General features: G+C 48.5%; 1 protein-coding gene across 1 annotated transcript in view; it reads right to left on the bottom strand.

Annotated features, from left to right (window-relative positions):
• FAXC (failed axon connections homolog, metaxin like GST domain containing) overlaps positions 1-21,160 on the bottom strand; it is a 62,666-nt gene extending 41,506 nt beyond the window's left edge. Inside the window, exons 1-3 of the mRNA XM_075554747.1 lie at positions 20,880-21,160; positions 14,595-14,730; positions 4,671-4,867 (exon numbers count right to left, since the gene is read on the bottom strand). Of these exons, the coding sequence (XP_075410862.1) occupies positions 4,671-4,867; positions 14,595-14,730; positions 20,880-21,145 (599 nt within the window). The 5' untranslated portion in view covers positions 21,146-21,160. The remainder of the gene's footprint in view (positions 1-4,670; positions 4,868-14,594; positions 14,731-20,879) is intronic.
• Positions 21,161-22,074: the final 914 nt, after the last annotated feature.

Raw genomic sequence — 22,074 nt, 5'->3', positions numbered from 1 at the left:
ATGGTGACTTCCAAATCTACATGCCGCCCAGACTTCTGCCCTGAGAGCTGTGGATCCCACGTGCCCGATCCTCTGAAACTGCCAACCAACATTTCCGAAAGGGCCCGTCACTTTCTCCCCCTTCAGCCCGGCTTCTCCCGTCTCTGCAGGACGCTGGCCATGACACTGACCTGCCCGTCTACCTGGCCCTGTTCTCCGACTCCACTGACACTGTCCTTCCGCTGGGATCACTCCTCACCGACGGCGACAGTCGCCTCCGGAACCTCCTTCTAGCCCCTTCGGAAACGTGCTTGTCTGAGGACAAGCGCTAAGGGCTTCCTAAATCACAAATGCAGCCGGTGCCGCGGGCGAGCTTCTGCGAGTCCTTTACTCCCGGCCCCGGGCTCCTCCGCTTGGCACACGCCCATGAGCAGCTCCTGGCCGGACCCCTCGCGGTCGGCCCTGCTCCAGGGCCACATGCCAGCAGAGAGAACTGCATCTATTTGTCAGCCTCCTTTTTTGCCTCTACACTTGGATTTGCTCTTCCCTCAGCCCGGATGATATCCTACCCTTTCCTCCCGCCGGGGCCTTCGCTCACCACTGACTACCCCTGGGTGCCTCGCTCCAGTGGGCGCTGGCTGCCCTTCACCAGCCTTCCCACTCTCCCCAGCTCTGGCCAGCACCAGCCGGGGAGGACAGGGACACTCTTTTTGCCTCGCTTCCCCCAAATCCAGGGCACTCCCTGGCCACTAGTAGCTACTCAACAAGTTCTCTGAAAGAATGAATTATTGATCGAAAGAAAAAAGGCTTTGCTTTGGAGCCAACTACTGCTAAGTAGTGTTCCTAGGAGATGACACATTTAAGCAGGAAAATGGAAAGCCAAAGCATCGACGAGAACAGCGCAGGGCTGCACTGGTCTCGCTGGCTCCAGGGCTCTTCCCGCTCCCCTGGGAAAGGCCTTCTGCACAGGCTTGTGGATTCTTCGCTGGAGAGCGCGGGCAGAGCCAACTTGGAAACTGGCCTTGGCTACACGATTAAAATGATCTGTGATTCCCAGGGAAGGAGGGTGCAGTGGTTAAGCATTCGGCTACTAACCAAAAGATTGGCGGTTCAAACCCATCAGCTATCTCATGGGAGACAGGCGTCGGTCTGAAACGTACAGCCTTGGAAGCCCCCAGGCGCCGGTCCGCTCTGTCATGGAGGATGGCTATGGGTCGGTCAACGTGACGGCCCTGATTCGGCTTGGGGCAATCACTCTGAGAGTCTGTTTCAGGAAACTGAGCTACTCCTTTCCTTCCCTTGGTATATCTGATATCTGTCGAAATAACTGATCTCTTCTACACAGTGGGGTCCAAGACTTCAAAAGTCACAACAAATCGAGATTATCTTAGTCATCGATTCAACAGAGTAGTCCCCGCCCCAAACAATCTTAAAGGTGCTGAAGAAGGCAGGCCCTTGATCTTTTCGTGACAAAATCTCTTGTTAGCCCCTAACCTGATGTCTCACAGTAGAAACAAACACTAATAGGCGGGGTGCCAGCGCAGACTACTGCTAATGACCGAGTCTTCCTGGGTGGCTTCCAAATCATGAGCATGCCCGGCCACATGCTCAACACCTTCTGCTTGCCTTCAACACTGGCAACCTCTCCACCTTCCAAGAGCTTTAGCTCAGCCTCTCTAGGCAGGAGCCCTGGGAGAAGACGGGAAGAACACATCAGCTGGATTGGGGAGAGTCTCCTGGCTTTCAGAAAAAAACCCACCCCTACGCCCACCCCTCTATTCACCAAAACATCTCCAAAAGTCAAGGTTACAACTCAAAACCCATGACCAGCCTGGAAGTAAACTTGATTCACTGTTCTAATGCTTACACTGGGATGCATGAACACGTTACTAGATTGTCTCCCTTCCCTGGGTTAGAAGGCTCTTAAGACACCCCCTGGTTGTCCACACGAGGTCAGTATGACATCCTGTAGAAGCCACCCTATCCGTTCTCTAAAGCCCGTTTCACTGAAGTAATCTGAGCCTGTCTCTCTTACAGCCCTCAGTTTAACAAAGGAAATATAAAACTGCCTCCTTCATCCTCAGCTTTTATAAATAAAAGATGTACAGAATAACAGAGAAACCACTATGTAAACTGAGTGGGCCTATCTGAACAAGCCTGAAGGAGATTCCGAGTTAAGTGATATTACAGATTAGTGCTTTCTCTAGCTTCTGCTGTTCACAAAATCACACCTGAAATGGAACCGTTTTAAGAGTTTCCAGACCAGAACAAACATATACAAAACCCCCCAGAAAATCATCCCCCTGGATTTCCTCTTCCACTTCTGTGAGCACAACAAACACAGCCTAGGGGCTTCGTGTCACGCACGGTGATGGCCAGAACGTAAGAGGGCTCATGGGAAGATCGCACCTGCACTGTAGGTCACACCTGCATATGCCAGTATGCAGGTGCCCATGGGGGCTATGATCTCAGGACCACGGAGGAGAAGATGGGGAGGGAACGGGCTGGGATTCACTGCCTGAGGCTTCTCCATCCCTGAGTGGGGAGGAAGTGCCTTTTCTCTGTGATGCAAAGAAAACCCAGGCCGGATCCCTCCCAACAAGACATGGGCTGGAGGGTTGGGAGCCTTTGTGACTCATTCAGGGAAGGGTTTGCCTTTCCTTCTGCTATTTGGGATTACAGATAGAAATGTCCACTCCAGAGAGGCCTTTGCTCACAGCTTCCGACATTATTCCCTCCAATGAATCCATCAGTAAAGACAGATTAGAAGTCATGGCTGACAACAACAACAACAACAACAAGTGGTTTTCAACTTAAGGAGTAGGTTATGGGAATAAAGTATCACAGAGAAACGCCTGCTACAAAGGAAAGAACACTGGTGGCGCAATGGTAAAGTGCTCCCTCAACAACCAACAAGTTGACAGGGTGGACCAAGCAGCGGCTCTCTGGAATATGCTGCCGTGAGTTCCACACTAGAACCCCACTGTGTGGGAGCCATTCTGACTCACATGACCAGCCCTGTGGAGAATTGCTGGGACTGTGGACCCTGATGGGAGCAGGCAGCCTCATCTTTTCCCTGCTGAGTAGTTGGTGGGTTTCACCAACATCGCTGATGGCAGCCCAATGCCAATACGTGACTGCAGCCGGGCAAGCAAGGCTTCTCCCACAAGCTAATCAACACGCCACACCATACATCGTCACGAATTTCCCGACACACGACAAGCCTGCCCGCGTTGAGCTCAGCGCCCAGCAGGTCTCCGTGCACATTTTGAGAAGGCCTGGGTTCATGCTGAGAAGCCTGTTTCCATCGGCTCCTACTTCCCGCCTTGCGCCTTGCTCCCACACTCCCTCCCTCTCCCACGATGGACGCTGGGAGAAAGTCACGGCTCCAGCAAGAAATGAAAGCAAAAAGAAGAGACAAAACACCAAGGGTCCAGATAGAAACTGCACATTTTGCATGAAAGGAAGAGCTGTGTTGGGGGATGAAATAGAGAGACGAGCAAGATCTGAACCTTGATGTGTGTCGTGCTGTGGCAGGACCGGGAATACCAGCACCCAGGCACACCACCCCCACCCCCGCTGCCGCCCCCGTATAACAACCAGTGCTGACAAAGTGGGTTTAATTCTGAAGGAAATCTTCAAGTTTGCAGAAACAGGGAGAAAAAGTCCTCTCACCCCTGGGAGAGAGAAAAGATGCCCACACTCCAGAAAAGAAATGGAGGGAAAAGGAAAATGCCCACGTGAGAATGAACTTCCAAAGGCAGGGCTGGCCTTCTCTGCTGACCTCACACCGTGTCCCCGCCAGAAAACGCCCCAGAACTGGGCCACACACTTAGCCAAGGGAGGGGACACAGTCTAGAAGCCAGGCCATCAAGCCAAGACACCTCAGAAAAGAGCAGCCTGTTGCTACTGAAAACAGGGCGCCTGGCAATCATTTACAGGGACATGTGCCCTTGACTCGTGTAGGAATTCTACCCTGTTTTCTGCTTGCTACTTCAATTCAGCAGTTTGTGAACATTCCTGAGCCCATCAGCTGAAGTATCTCCCCGTCTCCCTGAGACCCAGTCTAGATGTCTCACTGGTGTCTACCTGGGGCGGACTCCCAGCGACTCTCCAAGACAGGGTGGACTGTCCCTCCGGGTTTCCAAGACTGTGACTCTTTCTGGGAGTAGAAAGCCCTGTCTTGCTCCCGCAGAGCTGCTGATGGTTTCGAACTGCTGACCCTGCGGATCACAGCACCAAGGCTCCTTCCGTCAAGACCAGGGATCAGCAAACTAAAGCCCACAGGCTAAAGAAGCTTTTATATTTTCAACTGGTTGGGAGAAAACCAATCAAAAGTAGAATGGAATTCCAAATAAAAATTCAAGTTTCAGTGTCCACTTCCAGCCACCCTCCGTGCTTATCCATTTCCATGCTGTCTATGAGCACTGTGCTGCGGCAGTGGCTGCACATGAGGGCACGTGGTCAACAATGGCGGAAATGGTGGTGATCAGACCCCTCATCTCCATCCCGAGCAACTTACCGGTCTTCACTTTGACTTGACGCCTTCTTGTCCCAAAGTGTTAACATGGAAATGTGTTTCTTTTTTAATGGGGAGGAGTGTCTCAAACGTAAACAGAACTTGGGGTTCCCTGGAAAGTCTGTGGACAGGAGGTGTACCAGGCCCGCCCCTGAGCCCGGGGAAGACTCACCAGTAGAAATGCTCCTCCACCATTTTGGTCACGGCTCTGGAAATGGCTCTTTCCTGAGGGCCGAGGTTTTTGTTTAAGTTCACTCCAAGTTTCTCTTCCAAAAAGTCGATTATGAACTCTGTGCCAGAAACTTTTTCATTGTTATATTCGATCCAAGGCATCTTCCCTTGAGCAGACAGTTTTCCTCCGAAATAGTTCTAAGCAGAGTGAATTGTCGCAAGAGAAAAACAATGTTTTATTTCTATTTCACCACATGGCTAACGGAAACAAACATGACAACCTTATGCTCTTAACTAGTCCAGCGCCCGAAGTCAGCGCATGCACTCTGAAGGACTAGCGAGCTGATGGGGAGATGCATGACCTCACAGGAAGAAAGAGCACTTTGCTCCCAAAGATTTTCTCTCCAGCTCTGCCTTATGGGAAAATAGAGACCGTCAGCCCCCAACCCTTAAGAGAAGAAGGTGTTCAATGATCTTGATAATAGTCAGTCTAGTTATTACGTGTAAACCATCCCCCAAATGAAATTAAACCATGACTTATACTGATGAGGCTGTTAACCAAAGACCTCACTTTAAAAGTTCAGTCTTTTGCACTTGAATAATGCTTGATTTAAGACTACACTTTAAACAAGTGGTTCCAGAAACTGTAACACCTGTGTGTGAAATAAGTACCATATATATTCAAGTATAAGCAGACCCAAATAGCAGCTGAGGCACCTAATTTTACCACAAAAACTGCATGAAAAATGTGCTGAAAAACTCAGCTTACACATGAGTACATGCATCAGACTGAACCACCAAAACCACACTCAGGTCATTGAGTGGATGCAGACTCATCGCATGCTCCCAGGACAGGGAGGAGCGGCTCCTGTGGACTTCCATGGCTGTGACTCTGCGGGACCCCCATCTTCCTCCCTCAGAGCAGCTGAAGGTTCCCAACCGCTGACCTTGCAGTCAGCTGCCTGCTAAAAACACAAATTCCTCGGGCCTGGCCTCACCCTCTGGATCAGAATCCCGTTTCTGATCAGTTCCCCCGATGATCCATACACAGACTGCAAGTTTATAGCGTTTCAGACAACCTTGATTCCAGAAAGGGGTGGGGGTGGGGGCTCATACAATCTAAGAATAATTACAATTACAGAGCTGACACTTGATGCCTACTGTACAAATGAGCCCTGTAGGCACTTTCAGGCAAGCAGTGGACTGCTAACCACAAAGTCAGTGGTTCTAGCTCAGCCTCTCTGCAGGAGAAAGATGACACCGTGTGCTCCGATCAAGGTTCGCGCCCTTGGCAACCCTATCTAGAGTCACGATGGGTCAGAACGACTCGATGGCAGTGGGTAGATATAAAACAACAAAGGAGCCCTGGTGGTCTCGTGGGCCAGGCTGCAAACAGTAAGGTTGGTGGTTTGGTGGTTCAAACCCACGAGCACATTTGTGGAATGAAGATGAGGCTCTTTGCTCCTGAAACAATTTACAGTCTCATAAATCCTACATATAGTAATCATAGTTAAAAAGAAGAACCAAGCAGGAGCTCTAGCACTGCCTGACCTATCTAAAAACCTCCTACATTGCCACAGTGGCCAAAACAGCCTGGTACTGGTACAAGGAGAGGTACAAGGACCAATGGATCAGAACAGAAAATGCAGACACAAATGCATCAGCCTACAGGCATCTAATCTTTAACAAAGGACCTAGAAATATTCCATGGGAGAAAGACTGTCTCTTCAACAATCGTTGTTGAACAAACTGGATTTCCATATGCAGAAAAATAAAACAAGAGCCATACTTCTCCCCATTCACAAAAACGAACTCAAGGTGGATGAAAGGCCTAAATGTAAACCCCAAAGCTCTCAGGATCATCAATGAGAAGCTGAAACTAACCTTTGGGCCCTATAGCAGGGCCCACCGAGACTACCAAGTATAAAGGAGGAGGCGCATTCAGCAGGAGACAAGATAGACGAGTGGGACATGCTGGAGTTACATCACCTGTGCACATCATAGGACTTCATCGGGGAAGAAGGGGAAAGACTTCATCAGGAAAGTGAAAAGAAAGCCCACAGATTGGAAACATTTTTTACTAGCAGCACATCGGACAAAGGGCTAATTCCCAAAATATACAGAACTCTACAACAACTCAATAAGAAAATAACAGGCGACCCAATTAAGAAATGGGAAAAAGACATGAATAGACAGTTCACCAAAAATGAAGTACAAATAGCTAACAAATACATGAAAACCGCTCATGATCACTAGCCATCAGGGAGATGCAAATTAAAACCGCAGTGAGATACCACTTTACACCTACAATGCTAGCCCAAGTCAGAAACACAGAAAACAGACGCGAGAGAGGATGTGGAAAGATCGCAATGCGTATGGTGCCGGACTTGTAAATCCATGCAGCCACTGTGGAAAACGATATGGCAATATTTAAAGCAACTGGAAATTGAAATCCCCAGCAATACCACTTATGAGGCATACACTCTAAAGAAATGAGAGACACGACACAAGTGGAGGTGTGCTCTCCCACGTCAGAGCAGCACAGTTCACAATAGCGAGAAGTTGGAAGCAGCCCAGATGCCCAAAAGAGGAAGGGATGGTAAAGAAACTGTGGTGCGTACCCGCCATGGCAGACCGTGCACCTCTAAAACCAGCGACGAAAGCATGACACACCGCACGACATCGAAGTACCTGGAGACCATTACGCTAAGTGAATTAAGTGAATCTCCGGAGGACAAGTGTTGTATGAGTCCACCTCTAGAAGAAGAAACACCTATCACACAGATCCTAGGAACGAATTCCTGAACAAAAGGAGAGAAGGCTGCCTACCGGCCATGGCCCACACGTCACCCCCCTTTTGCGCACTTCACAAGAGCTGATGTGGAGGAGTCCCAACGTTGCCTGGGGTCACTCCTTCAAGGGGGAGGAATTGAGAGATGAGCATCCTCTTGTGGCTTTACAACAAGGCTGGGGCAAATCAATGGGCCCCCACAGGAATGAAAGGAGGAGCTTTCCGGAAATTCAAGCCAAGACCAGGAGAGGGGACCATCTCCATTGTGGAGGAGACGCTGGTAGTTCTGCTGGTGAGTGTGGTGGGTGAGGGGGGAGAACTCGCCTCAGAGCAGGAAGGGATGCTACACAATGAGTGTAGGGAACCCAGGAGGGGAGCGGCCGATTTCAGGTTCTTAGGGAGAAACTACGAGTTTGGTTCTACCCAACCTTCAGTGAATCACACCACGGACTAAGCACCAGGCTGCTCACAGAAGCTGACTTGGCAGGCAGCATGGACACTCCAGGGGCTACCCCAGAAGGACTTAACATAGAGCACCCACTGAATGAACTGAACCCTGCCTCGAAGCTGCCTGCACCCCTGGACTGAGGGCTGGGGTACTCAGATGGGGGGAAGTAGAGTGGTTGCCCCAGGAATGTGGACGTGGTGGTCACTGGACCTTGGGGGGAACCCCAGCTTGGTGGGTGTCCAATGGAAAGGGACCCAGGACCGCCATACAAGTAGTACCTGAATACCCACCCTGCAGAGACCCAACAAGTTGTGATCCGTTGAGCAGGGACCTACACTTGAAAGAATTAATCCAGGAAGGTCCCTCCTGGCATCGGTCCCCACATTAAGGTCAACAGAGCCCAGTGGAATGAGAGATTGAACTCTGTGGGACAAAACTTGTGGGGCTGTACTCACATAGCCTCTTCGTATCAAGTGTCTAGAGTGCTGGGTCATTGGGAATATTGATGATGGTAAAAATGCCATCGACTTATACACCAGGGGGTGACTGACCATGCTGTACTTCTTTGTTTATATGGATTTTTGCTTTCCTGGTTGTAGCTTGCTTTATTTATCTTCCTTTCTTTCTTGTCTTCTTTTTGGGTGTGTGGATTATCTGGTTGCTGGTTGGCTTATGGCTTCTGTGGACACACTTGGTCTTATACGGTTTTGATTTTGTCATATTATGGCCACCAAAGTAAACCTGAGACGTGTGAGCCCCATGGATGATCAGATGGAGCCCCCTATAGACCCAACCTGAATTGGTTCTGGGTACAAGTGTCTCTTACTTGTTCCAGGACAGAAAGTTCTTCCCTGGCTTTTTGAATGTTGATGGAGGTCTTTTCTTTCTTCCTCTTTCTTTGTATTTTGGCCTTTACAGTATTACTATTTTATCCTTACCACCTTATTTCGCTTTTGTTTTTTATTGTGTCTGTTGGGTTTCCCAGTGTGTGAAGCACAGGAGGAGTGGGTGCACAGTGAGAATAACTGATATACGGCTGGATAGGGGATGCAGGGGTGGGAAATGGGCAATAGGGAGGGAAGGGGGATTTCAGGACTAAGCAATGAAGGTGGGAGGGCAGGGAGCACTAGAACTGACTGCAAAGCACAGCTCAGTTTAAAGGTGATTTAACCATCGGGGCAGAGGAATGTTCTAGAATTGATGTGGTGATGATTGTACAGTGACTGAAGGACTTGATATGACTGAAGGACTGAACAATTACATTATATGATATATACATTATGTGCCAATAAAACTGTTAAAAAGGTAATCAGAGTGGGTTACTGTGAGCTAGAATTGACTTGATGGGAGTGGGTTTCGCTGTTGTTTTGTATAAAAATAGTCAAGATCTTAGCCTCAGTGATGGGAGGATTCTGTGGGAATAGAACAATTTATGCAATCACTTTTCTCAGTAAAAGTTGGATCACTTATTAATTGATTTTTAAATAGAATCAATTCTCTTAGTGGTCTATATAGGCTAAATTAGCCAGATTACAAAAGCTTCTTCATACTTCAGATAAGTAGATATTTCGGACACTGCTGGATAATAGCAAGAAATGCTTACGCTAGCTAGCAGATTGTCAGGCGATTGTTATTTTCCATTTGTACTTTTGTATCATATGAAATTTTTATAAGGTCCATGTGACATTTATATATGATCAGGGAAGGGAAAAGGCATTTATCTGCTTATTTTTGAATGAAGCATATCCATAGAACCTCCCTGAACCGTTTGTGGAACTTCCAGTGATTCTATAATCGTTACCTAAAAAAGGGTGTTTTTTAAATGAGCTACCAGCATTAGTATCTTGATGTTTTTATTTTTCAAAATAACTGTCCAATGCATTGGGGTTGAAAAAAATACTTAAGAGTTCCGACTAATGGTCATCAAATATTCATTCCAGTCTCACTTAGGTTAAAAAATAAAGAAGTTTCCAGGATGAGAGCACGGTCCTAGAAACAAAGGCATTTTTTTTTTAAGGTACAAGGCAAAGAAAGGGGAGGCAGACGGGACTCCTTGGATCTAGAACAAAACCCTTCTCTACAGATCCAGCCGGGGCGCAGGGCTCCCCCAGCACTTCCTCTGGCCCACACAGATGCAGGCAGCCCGGCAGCCTGGCACCCCAGCACCCCGGCAGCCTGCGAGGGCGCTGAGCTTGTCTCGTGAAACACAGAGCCTTTAACTTCACATCTCTGCCACCTCCAGAACAGCCTCTCCACTCCTCTCTCACGGACCCCAAGAAGGAAACACACCCATGGGGACTCTTGTAACACACAGGCCTACCAGCAGCGATGATGCTCGAAGGGATAGGATCCCTCACCCTTCTCAGGCCACCTCTGCCTCGCTGGGGGCCGTGAGGGCCAGAGCAGAGGTTTGGGCCTTTCTTCCCAAGTGCCTCTGGGTGGGCTTGAACTGCCAACTTTGGGTTAGCTGTGGTGGGAGGGGGCGTGGCTCCTCTCCTCCTAGAAGACTCTTTACTTGTGAGGCAAGCTCCTGCGGCTGCAGCTGAGGTGGCAGAAGGTAAAGGTTCTTGGGGGGGGGGGGGCGAACTGGTAAAGCAGGTCCAAGGAAGGGGAAGCACACAGAAGGGGCACTTCCCATGGGGCGTGTGCGCGCTGGACACAAGACTGCCCCAAAGCTGTCAGATCTGACAGAGCATTAGTCTGGGGCAGAGAGAGTGCCAGTTCAGGGCGCAATCCCTTCCTTCAATTTGGGCCTCTCAGTGACACATGCCTTCTGGAGCTGCCTGGCCAGTGAGCTTCCAAATCTAATCCCTCAAGCTCTGTGGTTAGAGCTATTTACTGGTTTCTCCTGCAGTCCTGGCTTAATACATCCTAAGTGATCTCCTTGTTCTCTCTTTCCATCACCTTTGTACTTCAGTTTCCAGTCAGAAGAACCCCTTTCTGTTCATGAAACACCCCAGCTATAGCCCCTGATCCCTCAGCCCCGATGCAGTGGCACTCCACCGTATTCCCAGAGGTCTCCTGCAGCAGCAGCACTTAGCAAACCCAAGAGGATGTGATCTACCCCATCCCTCCCCAGAAAGAAACTGGCCCGGGAAGCACAGGCCCTGGGAAGCCAGGAATCAGGAGTGTTCATGATCTGGCCAGGCCAAAGCTTGGCTGGGTGAGGAGCCTGCCTGGTCCTTCTCATCTCCGAGCTGGTCTGCAATCATCTACGAAGGTGACCTCTTCCCAACGCTGTGCTTTGCAAGCACGCGAGGATGAAGTCGGAGGACAGGAGACACTTGGAGAAGGGGCAGCCACCCGGATGAACCGCAGGGGTTCGGGAATGGGTGGGATTCGCTCACTGTCTTTTTAAAACTCTCTCAGAGGGACACAAGTGAGGGCCTCACCTTTAGTCCTTGCACAGTGTAAATTTGCAGGCAGGGGAGCTGATGGCCCGGAAGTGGAAGCTCTGAGAGCAGAAGAAGCAGACACTTGGAAAGTACAACTACTATAGGGAGAAAGTAACAGGCTCAATGAACAGGACATGAAGCCGAATTACTGGGGCAAACAAAGGTTTATAGTTAGCAAAATAAATATCCTCCTAGAGATAAAGGAAAAGATTTGTAACACTTGTCATACAAGTAGAAATAGTAAGACGAAATACATGGAACCACAAAGGCAGAACAGGTGCAGTACGGAAAGGAATATGCGAGAGGGCAGAACAGTGCAATGGACGCTCAGACAGGAATTCTCCCAGAGGAAGCAGGGAAAAATTAAGGAACAGAATTCAGAGAGACAGAAGATAAAAGCAGACATACCAGTATTGCTGATAATAAGAAAGGGGGAAGGAGAGAGAAACAAATATTCATACAAGAAGAAATATATGAAGAAAATTAATAATTCTCCAGAAATACAAACAGATGGCAGTCTGAGGATTGAAAGAGTTTATAAAGAACCAAACGAAATGCCTGAAGACCCATACCGACAAACACCACAGTGTCAGTTAGGGGTAATGACATTAAAACCACTCCACAAGCTCCCAGAGAGAAAGAGGGATGGTACTACCATTGGATTTTTTATACTGCAGCACTGATGTGCAAAGACGATGGAGTAATAGTCTTAAAGCACTGAGTGAAAAGAACTTTGAACTTCAACTGACCCGAAATGAGGGCCTAATAAAGATACTAGCAGGCACGGGTTGAATATATGGTTAAAAAGATAGCATTAAATCCCAATAAAACGGTAATTACAACAAATATAAATGGCCTAAACGCACCAATTAAAGAACTCTCCTACTGGATAAAATTACAGTGTTGCCTACAAGAGACAATATATATAACAAAATAGAGAAGAGCTGAAAAGAAAAGTGGAAAAAAGTATCTCAGAGGGAGTGGGGAGAGGGGAGGGAGGGGGAAAAAAAGAGGACCTGATGCGGGGGGCTTAAGTGGAGAGCAAATGCTTTGAGAATGACTGGGGCAGGGAATGTATGGATGTGCTTTATACAATTGATGTATGTATATGTATGGATTGTGATAAGAGTTGTATGAGTCCCTAATAAAATGTAAAAAAAGAAAAGAGGAGAAAAAATGATTAGGGCAAAGAATGTACAGATGTGCTTTATACAATTGATGTATGTATATGTATGGACTGTGATAAGAGCTGTATGAGCCCCTAATAAAATGTTAAAAGAAAAAAAAAAGTATCTCAAATTAACATGAACCAAAAGAAAACTAGAGAAGCAATCCCAGTATCTGATAACACAGAATTCAAGGGCTAAAAACATAAGAGACAAAAAGGGATGCTATACCCTGGAAAGAGGAACAAAAGTAAAAGATATCAAGAGAAAAAGGGCTAAGCTTCCATGTTCTACCAAACTCATTCACTACATCAACTTAACGTTGGCTCATAGCAGCCTGGAGCACAGGGAAGAACGGCTCCCTTTGAGATTTCAAGACTGTAACCATTAGTGAGTAGAAAACCTCTTTCTCCGTCCGGAGAATCGGCTGGTGATTTCAAACTGCCATCCTTTCGGATCGCAGCCCAATATATAATCACTACACCACTAGGACAGCATGTCACAAACGCATCATTTCAAATATATAAACATGCTTATCTAAAGCAAGAGCTATGAGAATGACAGACAAAAGAGATAGGTTGACAAATACACTTGAATATTTTAATATACTCCTTTAGAAGCTGCTAGAACAACAGACACAAAGTAAGCAGAGATATAGAAGATCTAAATAGGACACTGATCAAGCCCTGGTGAGAGTGGCTACACAATAGGCTGGGATCTGCCTGGTCGACAGTTCGAATCACCAGCAGCTTCCAGGGAGGAAGACTGGGCTTTCTCTCCCCGTAAGCAGTCACAGTCTCTGAAGCCCATAGGAGGTTGCTATGAGTCAGCTTTGACCTAATGCAGTGAGAAACATGCTCAGGCAAGTAGACAGAGTGCTCTACGCCCAGGTAGAGAATATGTAATTGATGATACAATAGGCGAAAGAATTAGTAAATTACAAGGAATCAGTAACACAGCGTCTAATTTCTCTGACCATGAATTAGAAATCAATAACAAAACCAAAGCTTTAAAAAACATTCCATCTATTGGACCTCTGTTTAAAAACAAAGTAAGAATTTTTTTAAAACATTCAGAAATGAATGACAATGAAAACCCAACATATCAAATCTGTAAAACACACATAAATCATGACAGAGCGAGAACTGTTTATCTTTAAATATATTTCCAAATGCGCTGTTCAATGCTGAAACGAGGAAGTGTCTCCAGTGTTCAAATAGAACTTGGAGCACTGTGTGGAAAAGCTCCCACAAAAATCTACAAATATCTGTCCAGTGGCTTGCTGGGGCCTCTGCCCCTGGGGGTTGAGGAGAGATAAAATATAGTGCTATCAATAAATAAATACCTAAAGGAAAAGAGACATCAGGAAATGCTACTTTCATTTTCAATTACAGCAGTGGTTCTCAACCTTCCTAATGCCGGGACCCTCTAATAGAGTTCCTCGTGTTGAGGTGACCCCCCAACCGTAAAGTCATTGTCATTGCTACTTCACAACAGTCATTTTGGTAGTTATGTTTTCCGATGGTCTTGGGCGACCCCTGTGAAAGGATGATTTGACCCCCAGAGGGATCACGGCCCCCAGGTCAGCCTCTCCAGGCAGCAGAGGTCATGAGAATGGAGCAAGGCCTGCCCTACGTGGGCTTCCTGTGAGCTGGACCACCTAGCAACAAGAGGCTTCTCCAGGAGGTGTCAGGTGACACAAACTAGTGTCTTACTAAGAGTCAAAGATGGCAGTTTGACCCCACCCATAGGCATCTCAGAAGTGGCCAAAGATGCTTCCAAAAGGTCACAGCTTTGAAATGCCTACGACTAAGTAGTTCTGTCTGCACGCATGGAGTCCCCATCATCCTGCATCAACGCAACAGCAACATGGACAGCAGGCCTATCCATGCTTTCCACCAAAACCCTCTGTGTCTGATAGACGACGTGGCCCTGGAGACCCTCAACATTCTTCGTCGGTGCAACGGCCCAGGCGTCCATGCTTCGTCGTACTAAGGGCTGGGTGCTGCTGCCTTCATCCCCCCGCTGACACTGACCGCATGCACGGTCCCCGCTGTGAGTGAAACTGTCCCTCCTCGGATGGAGACGACTGTCATGGGAACGACACACATCTGCACATAAGTACCTGATAGGGTAAGTCAGCCATCCTTAAATAGGTTTCCATTTTCAGACAGAAAGGAGATAAACTTGGGACACCATTGTTAGGTCTTGCAAACTGATGCAAAATAATAGCATCTTTGGAGTCAATCTCTTGCTGTTTCCTGCCAAAAAAATCAAAAGAGAAATAAGGAACAATCCGTGTGGCATATATTAAGTTCCCTTCGTAGCAGAAAAGAATCTGCTGCGCTAGTACCCCTCAATGAACAACCAGATCTGTTGTGGACCTCATCCAGAAACTCTTACAGAAGGCAAGCTTAATGAAACCCCATCTGCCTCGATCTATACGGGCAGGAGAGTCACGAATAAGAAGAGCATATGAGTGATTAATTGCCCTTGTGAGTACCTGCCTCTTCCTGTCAGGAGACCAGAAGGCCTGTACGGTGCCTTGTTACCATTACTGAACATTTTCATCAACACTTCTATAGAACATTGGCCAAAGGAGAGAAAATGTTGAGCATATTGACTAATTCTTATGCAATTCAGATTTTCTGGACCCTTGGATGAGCCCCCCAAAACCATTGGCCTAAACATCTTTAGACCTTACACCAAAAATATACTCTGAAGTCATCTCAAAACCCAACAATAATTTTAAAGAATGTCTGCTTTGAGCACTGTCCTCCTTTAAGATCTATCTGTATGGGATCAAATTAACAGCAGCTACTTGATGGATGGGGAAACATGGGGGCCGTGACTTTATGTTCAGGGAGAGGAAAAGATCAGAAAAAGTGAAAATGATTGTTCAACTTGAAGAATCTACTCAATGTCACTGATTCGTAGATGTATGTAGAAATTTCTAAACTTGTGTTCTGCTATTCTCAAGAACAGAAAAATAAACTACTAAATACGCACACGAGACAATCTTTAAAACTCTGATCGTGCCATGACCACAGAGCTGGGGGAAATAACTACATGCCAGCCTCATCTGTTACCTGCAGCCTACGGGCCAGAAGAATAGTTTGGGGTACAGGTCTACTCTCTTCTCCAGTCAGCTCTGCTTACCTGACAGAAGAGAAGGTGGGAGATAAAGATGCTATTTTGACCTGCACGTGGCCGCATTCTATAGGCATGTTCTCATTCAGTTCTCGCAAAGGCACCTATACGGATAGGAACTCAGACTCAGAGGAATAACTTGCCCAGAGTCGCACTGCTAGTAAATGGCAGGACCTGAATGAGCCAGGCAGTCGTAGTCTTCCTTCTTGACCACTAGGCTGTGCCACACAATCGTCTATTTGTCCATCAATCACAGTGCAGGTGTGTTCTGCCATGAATGCCATGATTGAGCATTCTGGTCCCCAGTCCAAACTGCTTATGTCTTTATCTGGCCTTTCACCTTTGGAGACTTCTGGCCTTCCGCTCTCACACCTCTGCCTTCCCAGGGCTCCCTCTTCCCCCCACAGCCTATATCTCAGTGCTCCCACCTATTTCCTGGTCTTCCATCTCAGCCACACAGCCACCCTTTCCTTTAGTTACTTTTTTTTTTTTTTTGGCATGGGTACCATTTGTCAGAAGCCACCTTGCTAGAACGAGAGAGTCTAGACGCCTGGTGTCAAGTCTAAGTCCCACTGCTCACAGGTCATGTTACTCTGAACCACCCCTCCTTCCAAGTCTGCACTGAGGATGGAAAGGATTAAATAGGGTATTACCTGTAAATATTTGGTGAGCTATCTGCATTCTGTAAGAGTGGCAAAGTTGATTCTCATGGCTCATCATTTCCATAGCCTCATTTAACCTTCACCCCTCCTGCAGCTCTCCAGGTCAAATACAACTCCCTCTTCCCCTTGATCTTCCTGGACCTCAGGCTCCCGGACATCATTCCCAGTGTAAATTCACACCAACTTTCACCCAAGCAAGGGCAAGCCTTTAACCATCACCCAGTATATTCAGTTACTAAAGCATTCTTATTTAGTAAAAGATACTCCTTGGGAAACGATTACTACCTGAATGACTTTTCAACCAAAAGAATTGACAAATGACTTAGAGAGTTTAAACATTTAAACAATATCTATCCTCTCAAGTCAAATTTTAAAACATTTGGTGCTTTCTGACAATACACACTATAAAATAAAGGTTTCCGTTCCAATAGTAATGTTGGGTGGCCAGGTAATACCACCCAGTCAAGAACAAAGGAACCTGCTTAGAATTAGGTTCCTACTGAGCACAACAATCGATATGATAATTCATGAATTTTATCTGCCCAAATAATTCAACTCACACAGGGGTATTTGCATGCAAAATTTCCAAGAAATAAATTGAAGCACTGAAAGGAGAGAATTAGCATAAAAGCCTCCTGCTCCATTGGCCAGAAGAGCAATCTAATCCTATTGGTTCATTTGGGTCATGTCATAATGAGAATGGAGGCTAGCTGGTGTCAAACATTTACCAATTCGTTTGTACACATTCTACATATTAACTTATATCATTCTGACAATAACGCTAGAGAGTATTGTTATAGTTCAGATTTAGTATGCTAAATACTTCATGATTTTACAGTCGGCAAGGAAACGAAGCTCAAAGAGATTAACTAACTTGCCCCAGGAATACCAGCTCAAGAGGCATGTACTCATTCAATCCTCACAAAGGCATATGGATAGGAACCGTTGCTCTCCGTGTTTCCTAAAGGAGGAACCTGAGACACAGAGGAATACCTTGCCCAGAGTCACACGGCTGGTAAATGGCAGAACCAAAATGAGCAATTTCTCAGTTAATTTTATTAACGGTTGACTCAGACCACTCAAGCCTTGGAGGGCTGGCTGGTGAAAGTGTTAATAGCTACTGATGCCCAATCTTTTTTTTTTTTAATTTTATTTATTTATTTATTTATTTATAAAATTTTAACAATTTATTAGGGGCTCATACAATTCTTATCACAGTTCATACATATACATACATCAATTGTATAAAGCACATCTGTACAGTCTTTGCCCTAATCATTTTTTTCTCCTCTTTTCTTTTTTTACATTTTATTAGGGACTCATACAACTCTTATCACCATCCATACATATACATACATCAATTGTATAAAGCACATCCATACATTCCCTGCCCCAATCATTCTCAAGGCATTTGCTCTCCACTTAAGCCCCTTGCTGATGCCCAATCTTGATTGAGGGCTCACTGCGTGCCAATCGCTAACCATTTCCCATGTGTTAACTCTTGTTATCAATGCCATCAGGAAAATTACTTTGATTATCCCCATTTTACAGATAATGAAACTGAGTAACCAAGAGAGTTTGATTATGGTATCCAGGGTTACATGATCGGCTAAAGGCAGAGCTTGAATTTGAACCCAGATAAACTGGCTCCAGAGACCCCTCCACATGTTGGGAACCTCTAGCTTAGGTCAAAGGCCCAGGTGAGCTGTTACCTATAAAGCTACTGTTTATAAAGTGGGCTGATACTGAGATTTATGAGAGAGAATCCCTGTAAAGCACCAGCCTAGCCTTTACCCTCGTGGCTAAGGACAGCACAGTTGACTGTGCGTTTGGATCTGGCTGATGAGCTGTTAAGGATCCCTGGTGGCGTAGTGGTTATGAGTTGGGCTGCTAACTGCAAGGTCAGCAGTTCAAAACCATCAGCTGCTCTACTCTCCAGGAGAAGAGTTAGAGTCCTGGAAACTCACAGGGGCAGTCCCACCTTGTCCTAGAGGCTCAATGGCAGCGAGTGATGAGCTGTCAGTGTATGGAAACCTGATGATGGCCCCTGGGCTGCTCTGGTCCCTGGCTGGGGTCCCTAGGATGGGCTCAGCCTTGTGCCAACAGAGCAAACGAACTCCTGATGGCAGTCGGCACATAGTCTTTCAATTTAGAAATGGCGACCTGCACAACATGTGTCCCTTTGAAAAGCATTGCGAATGGAAAATCCATGCATAAAATCCAAAAAACCTACCTTGATATAGTCATTCATTAAACTTCCTAAATATTTTCACCTGTCAGCTTTACTGTCCACTGTGTAGACATAGCCACAGCTAAGGTTAAGTCTACACAGTACAAAAAGCAAGTGGGAACGTTAGCAAGGGAATTCTGACACTATAGGACACATCGTTCAGATTTGTTGGGGGTGGGGGTGTTGCTTGCTTGTGGCCCGAACGACACCAACAATTGAAGCTTAGATTTCATCCTTAGGGGCAACCATCATCATGTAACCTCCTCAGTCCTCTCCAGGGTCCTCTTCCCTCATTATGCTGCATCCCTGGAGATCTGTGAGCAACTCCGCCCCGCCGCCGCCACCTCCCCCGAGCAATGCCTCCCTCCCATTTCCCTTCCTCCCCCACAAAAAAAATTTACTTCAGATGGGTTCTTCCTAGGAGGCAGTGGCAAACAAGCGGCAACTGCACTCACCAGGAAAACCCTGACTCTGGATTCTACTTGTGCACTCATGTGTGGTATTGGGCAGCTTGTCTAACCTTCCTCAGCCTCAGTTTCCTTATAATGTGGAGACCACCCTCCAAGGATGGCTGTGAGGCATACAAGCAACAATACAGGTAAAGCACTTAGAAGTAGAGGGCTGCAAGGTGCTCAAAGACCAGCAGCATTGTTATATTTGTACTCTGCCAAGGTTTTCCCGCTCAAATAACAAATGACCCAAGAGCTTAAACCACCTCAATATTGAGGCTTCATGTGCTAAATGAGAAAGGAGGTATCTGTGGGCAGAGGGCTGTCTATCTACAACCCCATCTCCCAGGGCGTGGCCTGCTCCGGGGCATGCTCTGCACTCCGCACTATTTCTGCAAGGTCATTTCTGGCCCCTTTGACACTGGTCCTGTAGGTCTAGGCCTTCCCTCCCTCCACAAAGCAGAGAAGTGGTGAGCCGCCTCATGGTTGCGGAGCCTCGGAAAGCTGTGCGCTGGGATCTAACTGATGGACAACAGGGCCAACATTTAAGTGAATGCACAGATATGCTGGCCTCTCCCATACCTTGAACCCTAACTTGAAACAAAGTGCGAAACTAGCATGTATACAACCAAGAGAGAGCATACCATTTTAAAGGAGTTATTTGGTTCCACAAGATTCAAGGCACCCTGCTATGTGGGAGAACCAAAGGCAATTCACTTAAAATAAAGCTTCCTAAGTATGGATAAAGACTATAAAGGCCAATACATTTCTCCAAACCTCTAAGAAACCCTCTGTCTCAAAACACTCAATGTACCTGGCACAGGCCGGCCTGTGCCCTCTTGAAATCCTAGCCAGCCTGTGAAAGGTCACCTATCCCTTTGTTTACAGCCTAGTGTGAAGATTCCCCCACTGGGAAGAGGCAGTGTGGACACAGGTCTCTATCCTTGGAAAATACAGGCCAAAAGGGACATTGTGAGCTATTGAAAACCGCTGGGCTTCTGGTAATCTTTCAGAGACGAAAGACTTAACCCTAAATTAATGCACCGATTAGTTAAGCCATCTTCCCTACCCCCTCTGGTACTACCCTACTCAAACAAAGCTCTCACGGCCAGCTGGCTGTACCAGCAGCAGGGGCCTCCATTTTCTGAAATTTCCGAGTCAACCCTGTAAACATTCTGCGGCACTGGGCGAGCCCCGTTATGTCAAACACGCCCATGTGCTAGTCCTGTCCTCCCAAGATCACCCACTGCTCGCACAACAAGACGTTCAAACCCCAGGCTCGACCGCCTAGGCAACCCACAACCAGGTTAGCACTGCATCAAAGCGGCACACCAGACACTCGACCATTCCTACATCCTGGGGGGGTGGGGGCGAGGGGGGGAGGACCTGCAGCCCGCTGGGGCTTTTGCAATCCCAGTCACTTGAGGATGTTGACAATTGGTGAGGGGTAGTGAAGAACTAGCATTTACCATTTACGTAAAAGATGAGGTTAGTAAATTAATATTCCACCACTAACTGTAAACAAACAAGGCATTTTCATAAACGTGAGACTTAGCATTTCAACAGAGCACACTTCTGTGTCTTGTGGTAAACACAGGGCACTCGGACTTTTACTAAGGATCTTTCAGAATAGACGATCTTGCTGATACTGACTAGTGACCCTAAGTCTTTTTGCGTGCAGCATCCAGAGGTGGGGAGACAAATGCATTTCCCTCCCGGTGCGGGTTTCATTCTCCTGTTAACTCTAAACCGGCCCTCGCGGCACAAAACCACCAAGTGCACTGGGGGAACGGCAAGGGCGAGGTGTTGGGGCATTTGGGCGGCGTGACCGAGCGGCTGGCACAGGTCCCCCTCGCGCCTGCCCAGCCCGGGCCAAGCGCCCCTCGACGCCCCTGCGCGGGGCCCTTTCTCCGGCTCACCTAATGACCAGGAGTTCGTGGAGCAGATACGCAGCCGCGGCCAGCAACGCTCCCCCGGTCAAGTAAAGGGTTTTCTTCCACCAGGGATCGGAGCCCAGCCCTGCCATGGTCCCACCGTAATCCTGCAAAGGGAAAGCGATGATGTCCCCATAAAAGGAGAAGGGGTCCTCGGACCCGGCCCACCAGCCGAAGAAGGAGACGCTCGGGTTCCGGCTCAGCTCCACCACGCACGGCCGGGACGAGGCAAAGCCAACCCCCCAGTGCATGCTGCGCGGCTGGCTGCGGGCGCCCCTCCCAGGGCCCGCGCGCCCGCACGGGAAGGGGCCGGCGGCCGGGCGCGGGCTCAGCGGCGCGCCCAGGGCGCGGGCGGCGGCGGCGGCGGCGGCGGAGGCAGGGCGCGGGCCGCGGGCGGAGGGCCTGGCCGGCGGGGCGCCGGGGCCCTGGGCGGCAGCGGCAGCCGCCGGCTCCCCGCGCAGCGGCCTCTCCGCGCCGCTCTTTGTGTCGGCGCCGGGAGAAGGCCGCGTGATGTCATTGCTCCCCGGGGCAGGGAAACAGAGGCGGGATAAAGTCACCTACCCCGCGCCCTGCCCCCGCCCCGCATCTCCGCGGTCCGGCAGCCTCCGCCCCGGCGGGGCTGCAGCGCTGGGGCGCGCCGGGTGGGCTCCGCGCCTCCGGGCGGCACGCCCTGGGACGCTCGCGGACCGCGGCGAGAGCGGCGGAGGGGCCGGCAAAGACGGCTGCCCGCAGAGCGAGCGGCCGCCAGGGGCCCGGATCTCGCCCCCCCTCCTGCCCCCCTCCCTGCGCCGGCGCCGCCACCCCTCCCGCCCCGAGTGCGGGGAGCGCGGGACGCACCGGGGACCGCGCTGGCAACGCCCCACCCGCCCGCCTGGCGAACTCGTGTGTCCCGAGCACCGCGAACGCGCCCAGCATCTACATCGTTCCTTCGTAAAACCCCGCTCGGGACCAGACGTCGTTACGAGGTCCAGTTGGACCAGTGGTTCTCCACCTTCCTAAGGCCCCAACCCTTTAAGACTGTTCCTCATGTGGTGGTGACACCCGCCCCAACCATAACATGATTTCCGTTGCTAATTCATCACTGTCATTTTGCTACTGTTATGAATCAGGCGACCCCTGTAAAAGGGTCGTTTGAACTCCAAAGGGGTCGCGACCCACACGTTGAGAACCGCCCGATTGG

This window comes from Tenrec ecaudatus, chromosome 7 (assembly GCF_050624435.1).
Source record: "Tenrec ecaudatus isolate mTenEca1 chromosome 7, mTenEca1.hap1, whole genome shotgun sequence".
NCBI lineage: Eukaryota > Metazoa > Chordata > Mammalia > Afrosoricida > Tenrecidae > Tenrec > Tenrec ecaudatus.
Note: the sequence above shows the minus strand (reverse complement) of the source record. Positions and strands in the feature narration are given on the sequence as shown.